Consider the following 8,670-nt stretch of genomic DNA (forward strand, 5'->3'; position numbering starts at 1 on the left):
ATACTACAATAATTAGTAGACTATTGACCTCGTTAATAAGAAGGCATAACGCCTACGAATAAGGCTACGGTATATTGATATTGATAACTAGTAGGCGCGCTAGTTAGTATAGTAAGGCCTTTTTAAGGTCACGTACGTTAACACGAAGGATATAATCGCGGACGGGTTAACGAAGGCACTGCAGGAGGCAGGGATTAAAAGACTATAGTAATAGCTTAATTTAACGAATTAAAAGGATCGTATCGAGTGGTTAAAATAACTGCGCGAAAAGATCGAACGCGCTAAAGCCGTAGCGACGACGAGGGCCCTTAGGGCATAGTAGATCCGATGGATATAGATCCGATTAAGTAGATCCGGCTAATTAGGATCGAGGAACTAATTAGGATAGATTTGAATTAAACGGTTAAATAGGGCGGATTTAGATCCCTTTTACGAGGGAGTTTTCCCTTAACTATTAATTTTACGATAGAAAAGTTAAGAGCGTTTGGTTTAAACCGAAGCCTCTAATTAGTTAGTTAACCTGAGACGACCCACCTTAACTAAGAGGGTTTGTTATATAGGCACACGGACCACGACGTGGTCTATAGGGGATCCAGGGGGGATCCATGCTATAACTAAGGGCTTCGGATATAATAGGGGCGGATACCGGAAAAGACCGGATAGGATCCAAATAATATAGTACCCATAACAGAGTCTTTACCACCTAAATTAAGGGTATAAGAGACTCTTATAGATGTAACTTGATATAATACACATATACGAGATTTCTGCTCTACTAAGTTGATCATCTAAGTGCCTATTTGACGTGCGACAGTTAGCTACGCTTAAGAGTCGGTCTTGTTGCTGTGGAGATGACACGATAGGACTGAAACATCGGTTCAATCATCGCGGAGCAGGCGAGTTGTTGGTCGCCATACCGAATTTCATAGCATCATTCTTCCGACTCTTTTAAGGCCATTCCACCTTTGTAGCAGGCTACGAAAAGATGCCAAACCACGTTATATTTCCCTGAGTCTCAAGTACGTAATGCTGACAGCACCGAGACACATCCTCTCAGCATTTCACATACCAACCCAAACCGCCGATTCCCGTCCATCAAGACCAGTTTACCATCACAATGCGGGACAGGAAATCATCACCCATGGTGACAAGCAAGGATCCTTCTCTCTTAGCGGCGTGTACGACCCCTGAGAAAATTGGTAAGTTAGTGCCAATGTTTGATCATATACTCGTACCACGCATCTTATGCATCTTCTCGTTCCTCCTCCCTGAAATAGCACTTTAACAGCCTCATATCTAGCAGACCTTCGGAATGAACGTCTGGTTCGTCCCAGTGGCGCAAGACCATTGCCCACTCCACCCTGCCCTCCTCAAAGTGCGGACTCGGCCAAGGTCCACCATTGGGGTGTTGATGCTTCGCCGTCGCGTCGGTCTATGAACGTTCACTCAGCAGGAAGCCACACGAGCCTTGATGCACATCCGACAAGCTGCATTGATACCCCATGTACAGCGAAAGGACCATCTGGTCGCAATTACCGACTCTCAATTAGCCAGATTCCGACGAAGCCCTCTCGGAATCTCCCTAACAGTATTAACACCGACCGAGGACTCGGATGGATGGAGAAGACCAAAACCGAGTCTCTTGGAATTGCCATGGAAGATATGCATCTCGGGGACACGGAATACAACGAAACGCACCGAGATGAAGAGGGATTGATATATAAAGCAGCCCTGGATGAGGCCTCGGAGCTGGTATGGCAGCATCAACATGGACGACCGCGCCAGCTTGATGCTCCTTATCGCTACAAGCCTGATGTGGAGGGTAGAAGTGCTGACCAATCACCAACCTCGTACATGGCGAAGGACTCGCAGAATCGTAGCAGCTCTTCGACACGCAGTACCAGTACTGTACCCCGAACATCTTTGAAAAGCAGGCAAGTTGCACGGAATGGCTTGTCAGGTGTCAATGCACAGGCGAATCAGTCGCCAGGGTCCGAGGTCAGAGGGATTAATTTCACGAGGAGTCCTTGCTCCCAGACTCGCACGTCGTCCCCTGGCATTCGTGGTGAAATATGCCAGAAGAAGCGACAAAATGGCGGAATGAACGACTACCTGCAATCAACCCGGGAAAACTCAAATAGCAGCTCCGCTGAGGCATATAACCATCAGCCCCTTTCCAAAGATGACCGTGAGCCATTCGTCGACAAACTTGCCAATTCTCGTATTTCGACATTCTCCTCTGCAGACAAGTTCGAAAGTTCTTCTGGGCATCACAAGCGCGCCTCCCGACGGTCTTCTACTCAATCACATAACCCACACTACGTCATAAATTCCCCCGACCTACACCCCCACCCTTCCAGCTTCGCAACGAAGACTGGACTCGAAATCCGAAGCCAGGATTTACGAGATGCCACTTCCATGAGACTGAGAGATCGAAGTTCGAGGTTGCCATGCCCCTCAGCCGTCAGTGATCATCCAGGACGGCCGATTGTCAGTTTCGATGTCCACTGGAAGGCACCAGACGAGACGACCGATCACCATCCAGTAGCAGCGACGATAAATGAAGCACGATGGACGGGAAGACAAAAGCTGCCCATACCTGCCACTTCTCCTGCGGTTGTCATGGCAGGAGCGGTCACTGCTCGATTCGGTGCAGTAGATCCTCCGTCCATTGTCGTGCAAGATACACGAGGGGAAACCCATCTTAACTCAACCCCGTCCCTCATTGTCTGTCCTGCTGACGACATCCACGCCCATTCAAACTCTTCTTCGTTGCCACAGCCACTTTCTGCGTCACCGCCAGGCAAGAGGCATACCGGGAGGTCTCACAGCCATTGGTCACCTGCCCCATCAACCGGTAAGGACTTAGCTACCACATGCCACCAATGCGGTCTCTGCATGCAAGGCCGTTTTGTGTCAGTTGCTGGCATGCCCCAACGGTTCCATCCCCATTGCTTTGTGTGTTTTACTTGTGGAACCAGCTTGGAGGCATTGGAAGTTAGCCCAGAGCCCGATTCCCATCGCACTCAACGACTTGACAGAATCCGACGCCGGGCACAGGGAGAGTCTCTAAATGAAGTGCCTGGGCAATCTAGGGACGAGGATGGGGACGAGCGCCTTCGATTTTACTGCCATCTGGATTGGCACGAGCTTTTTGCACCGAGGTGCAAACACTGCAAAACGCCTATCCTGGGCGAGCACATTGTTGCACTTGGGGCGCATTGGCACTATGGGCACTTCTTCTGCGCAGAATGTGGCGACCCATTCGAGCGAGGCATGGCCCACATTGAGAAGGACGGGTATGCTTGGTGTGTCAATTGCCAGACGAAGCGAACGGAAAGACAGGCGTCGAAGTGCAAAAAGTGTGGACTCGCAGTGGTGGGACAGTATATCAGAGCCCTCGGAGCTGAGTGGCATGAGGCTTGCCTCCGATGTGCTGTCTGCAATGGTACATTTGACGACGGGACTATGTTCACGAGAGAGGAACAAGGACATATGATGGTGCTCTGCACCGGATGCCGAACAAGGGAGCTCAAAGCATAGCATTCGATATATGAGATCTCATACGCCTACTGTCAGAAGGAGTAGGCGGCGTATCGGGGCCGTACTTTTGGTTCCCCGCGTCGGTTCTTAGGGTACATGTCACGTGTGTCACACAGGCCTTTTTGTAGTACTATTTAAGGTAGATAGACATGTCGCACGTCAAAATAGCACTTATACAGTTAACTTGATAGAGCAGAAATCTCGTGCGTGTGTATTATATTATTAGGTTATGTTGATATTATTATCAAATAATTCTAAGTATATTTTATAATTATATATAAGCCTCTAGCTTAATACCAGAGCTCTACTATAATATAGCTATGCTTATCTTATACTTAGATATATCCTCGATTTATATACGAGATTACCTCGTATATTGAAGATCTAATACTCTACTATCGAGGATAGTATTGTATCGTGGTGTGACGTAATAGACTATATCGTACGACCACGACTTTGCCACCTCCGTTCGGGTCAAATACAATGCCCCGAATCTCAGAATCCATTCTTCTTTTTACTCATACAAGTCACATACTACGAAGGAATCCATACTTCTTCGTTCGCAACAATTCGAGTCTTACAATATTAATTCCATTTTTATCTATTTCTATCGTAATTAATCAAAAGGTTATATCTCTATAAGTCTCTTATACCGTTAATTTAGGTGGTAAGGGACTCTGTTATAGGTACTATATTATTTGGATCCTATCCGGTCTTTCCCGGTATCTACCCTTATTATATCCTAATATCCGAGGTCCCTAAGACCCGAAGACCTTAGTTAGGCATAGTCTACTAGGTATAGTCTATGCCTATATAATACACCCCCTTAGGTAAGGTAGGTCTTCCTAGGTTAACTAACTAATTAAAGGCTTCGGTTTAAACCAAAAGCTTATAACTTTTCTAATATACCCTGTCTAGCTAAATCCCTAGCCAGCTAGTACTATCGGACCTAGGGATTCTAGGGTTTAAAAGGGTGACCTTTACTGTAGTAAATAGGGTTAAATAAAGATATCTTCTACTAAACTAAGGGGGGAATAGCGCCTAGGATATATATCTTCAGCGGGCTCGGACTATCTATTATCCGGTTTATATATAAACGTATAGTTCCGGATCTATACCGATATATAGCTCCGGCCTAAATAAGCGGATAGCTTAGGCCTGTATATTCGTATAAGGTCTATACCGCGGGATCCTTATATACGTATAGTGCCTGCCTAATATAGTCGTATTATATACCCCGGGTAAGAAAAGCCCTATATCCCGCGGGCGTCCTAGGGCGGCATATACGGACCGCGACGCTATAGGTATACTACACAGGATAATCATAACTTACGACCGTATATAAGTATAGGTAACGAGTTATAGAACGAAATAAGGAACGGATATATACAGGGCGCTAACTACGCTAACTATTAACTCCTCTCGCCACTTTATAGCTATAAAGTTTCTAGTAGCTATATCGCTTGATATACTTAGCCTAGAGGTAGTTTAGATAGGGAACGGATAAATAAAAAAGAAAACTAAGTAATAAACCTATATCTGTTAATTATAACCCGTGTCTGTTTTTCCGATAGCGCACTTATACCCTATCTTTTCCTCCTTATATACTAACTCTAAATACACTCTATATATCTGCGCTATACGGCTATAAGCTAAATACTAAATACTAAACCTATAATCCCGGCAAACTCTATTATTGTATTATCTATACTCTTATAACTATATAATAGATACCGTCTCGACTATACCTCCTTAACCTATACTAGTTCGGCTTCCCTATTAGGGAAACCCTAATATTCCTTATCAATCTTAAGTATATCCTGGATAGCTTTTATAGCTATTTTAGCCGCGCGCCTATCTAGCTTAGTACGGTTAAGATCGTACAATAATATAAGACCTTTAATCGCTAACTTCTTATAGTGCTTAGCAATAATAATAGTATAGAGAATAAGGTCCTAGGCGCGTCTGGTATGCTTAGTAAACCTACCTACTATTATAGCGCGCTTATCGGAGTCTATACTACTATTAGCGCCAACCTTAGTAAACTACGTATAGTCCTTTATAGGCTAAAGCATAAGTAGAAATAATAGCCCTATAGTGTTTTATACCTCGCTTAGGATAATATAATCGTTAATAAAGTTTTTAGCTTATATTCTAATAGGTACGGGTAATATTATTCCTTAGCCGCGTTATTGGAGCGCGGCTAACCGCTAGCCATTATACGTAAACTCTTCGTGAATATATACCGTGTTAGGCTGGAATAGTCGCTTAGCTAGATACTTATAACCCTATATCTATACTATTTTGTATCCTAGCCTAGCGTAAAAACGTTTAGCCGTTACGAAGCTAGTATAGCCTTAGTATAACCTTTTTATACTGCTAGCTATAAGCAGATTAGCGGCGTTTATAGTAGTCTAGGTATTATTACCCCCTATACTTAGACGAAGTTAGGCGAGGACGTTAATAGCATATAGGATAGTTAATATCGTATTTTATTTTATTAATTAGAGACACTAACCGATAGACGTTATATAAAACCTAATAAGCCTATAATAGTCACTTATCTTAGCTAAGAAGGTAGCCTTATTAAGCTTACCTTTATAGCGAACCTTAACTATATCGGCGACCTTAAGCCTAACATAAGATAACTTTCTTATTATTTATGGGATATAGCCGGGTATTATCCTATCCGCCACGGGATTATACTACTCGCGCCCGACTAAATGGGGAAGGATATAAGCGAGGTAAGTATATAGATAGTTTACGGAGTAAAGGGGTTAGCGGTATAAGGCGTGGAAAGGGGGTCCGGTAAAAATCGTTTATCGGGTTCCTAGGGTATACGACCTGGGGTATACGACATTAAGGTGTACTAATAAGGTATTACTTAAATATTTCTTCGCGCTTAGTCGAGTTTACTATACATAGATTATAATCTCGTAAAAACAAAGGCTAAGGATAAATAATGGCGAGTACTCTAGCGTTATGTATACTACTTACACGGTTTACCTTAATTATAGGAGTAGATACTATTTAATATAAGTTATAATTAAGCTGGTTATTATACCCTAATACGGTAGCACGGCTACGGTAATCTATAATGATTTTCTTATTCTCCTTATACTAAATATAGAATACGGCCCCGGATATAGAAAGTTTAGTAATAGGGAGACTCTTATCACCGAATACTATTTGGCATAGAAGTAACCCTTAAATAGTAAACCCTTACCAGTTCTGACACAGTAAGAATACACAGAGAATTAGTACTCGAATATGGCGATCTAGAACCGGTTAATAGCTAATAGATATTCTACTATATACTACCGGGCTTTAAATATTATATAGTAGGAGAAAAGATAAATAAAGCGTAAATAGGTATATACGTAATATAATAAGGAGATAATAGGGAAGTAGCCCTTATATAGTATAAGGGCTTATATAATCTAGCGTGAGTAGAAAAGAGTAAAGCTCTGATATCACGGTTTATATAGTGCTTATATTAGTAAAAAATAAAGGTAGGATAGATGTTAGTAGAATAGCGTGGTAGAGAGTTTTTATACTCTTATAGGTGGCCTGGTTAATCTAGCGGAATATCGCGGTTACTGGGCGTGTCTTAGTACTGGTAATGTATATCTGCTATTCGGAGATTAGATATAGTGGGTGAGCAATAATTTCGGTATATTTTAAAGATGCAGTGATTCGTTACTTTTGTGATATGATATGGTTTTGCCACTCATAGAAAAGTGCTCACCCAAAGCTTCGAAGCATTCTACTTTGGGTTATCCCGAGACTTTTGCTCACTCACTGTAGTAGCCCTTATACCTTCCCTTACCCGAGCTTAAAGCCGTTCGCTATACGTAAATAACACGTAGTTACCTCGGGTAACTCGGGTTTCTTATTCAATACCTCATAAGGCTATAAAGCTATATTAAAGCCTCTTAAAGGTTCTTTACCTTAAGTATTCTTTCAGCTATCGGTTCTTTTAGTATTTCCTGCCTATAATACTATTAGAACCTACGCTTTCTTTAAGGTTATTCTTAGATTAACCGAGGTCTTTTTATCTCTCCTTAAAAGCGCTGGTTAACTCTTTAAGCTATTATAGCTTCTTCTAATCTTTATATATTCCTTATAAGCTAGCCGTTCTTTTTAGTATACTAGGTACTTAATCCGTGACTAACTTTATCCCTCGCCTACTAACTAATATTCAGCGTTACCTTTATCTTATAATTATTGTATAGGCCTTATCATTAGCCGGTAGTAATTAAACTTTAGCCACCTAATAGCTTTTATCTTTTGAATAATAGAGTTCTCGGCGAAGAATATACTTCTAGGTGACGTTTTGGAGATATATATACCCCGGGTAATAAAAGCCCTATATGCTGCGGGTGTCCTTTACGGGGGAATAGTAATATAGTAACGCCGCACGGTAATTACTTATTAGCTATAGGCGGTAATAATATTTATAATAGAAAGGAAATAGTGGTTATAGAATTAGTACTTTATATAGTAGAAAGTAAATAAGCGAAAGTAAACCGCTACGTAAGAATAAGGAGCGAATAGCGAGTGCAAAGGGGAATGTAACGGAATAGCGAGCGTTAAGGGTAATAAACTAAAAAAGAAGAGAAAGGAAAGGAGAGTAGTAAAGAAAGGGGCCTTGGTAAACTTATCGGAAATAGTCTAAGGCGAGTCGAATAAAAGGGAGCCCTCCCTTTAATAGGGAGAACTAGGTAAGCGGACCTCGAGTAATACGATAATAGAATCTATAGCTGTAATATAAAGGGGGATTAGCCCTATTACGAGAGGTTATATTTCCCTAAAGGGTTACTAATAGTCAGTTTAGGTTACGGCGTAAATAAACGGCTTTATATATATCCAGGTACTAGGGATAGCGAGTTTAGTGTTTTCCTAAGATAATAGATATTATCTTATCCGGGGAATACCTAGTATACGTAAGGCACCCCGGGATAAGTAAGGTTGTTTTAATAGCTTCTATCGCGAATAGCTATAGGCGGCCTAAGTAATACTATAGGGAACTAGTTAAGGGGTCCTTAAGTGGTCTGGTAATAAAGCGTACGAGCCTAGCAGCTTGCCCTACGAGCAAGGCCACTACGCTCGTCCCTGCGAGGGCCT

The 8,670-nt window shown here is 42.3% G+C and overlaps 1 protein-coding gene across 1 annotated transcript; it reads left to right on the forward strand.

Annotated features, from left to right (window-relative positions):
- Positions 1-882: 882 nt before the first annotated feature.
- Positions 883-3,714, forward strand: SODALDRAFT_293822 (hypothetical protein). Its single transcript, XM_028608726.1, has 2 exons — positions 883-1,199; positions 1,301-3,714. The coding sequence occupies exons 1-2, from the start codon at positions 1,118-1,120 to the stop codon at positions 3,541-3,543; spliced, it is 2,325 nt and encodes a 774-aa protein (XP_028467896.1). The 5' UTR covers positions 883-1,117; the 3' UTR covers positions 3,544-3,714.
- Positions 3,715-8,670: the final 4,956 nt, after the last annotated feature.

Source organism: Sodiomyces alkalinus (assembly GCF_003711515.1).
Source record: "Sodiomyces alkalinus F11 unplaced genomic scaffold SODALscaffold_3, whole genome shotgun sequence".
Classification (NCBI taxonomy): Eukaryota; Fungi; Ascomycota; class Sordariomycetes; order Glomerellales; family Plectosphaerellaceae; genus Sodiomyces; species Sodiomyces alkalinus.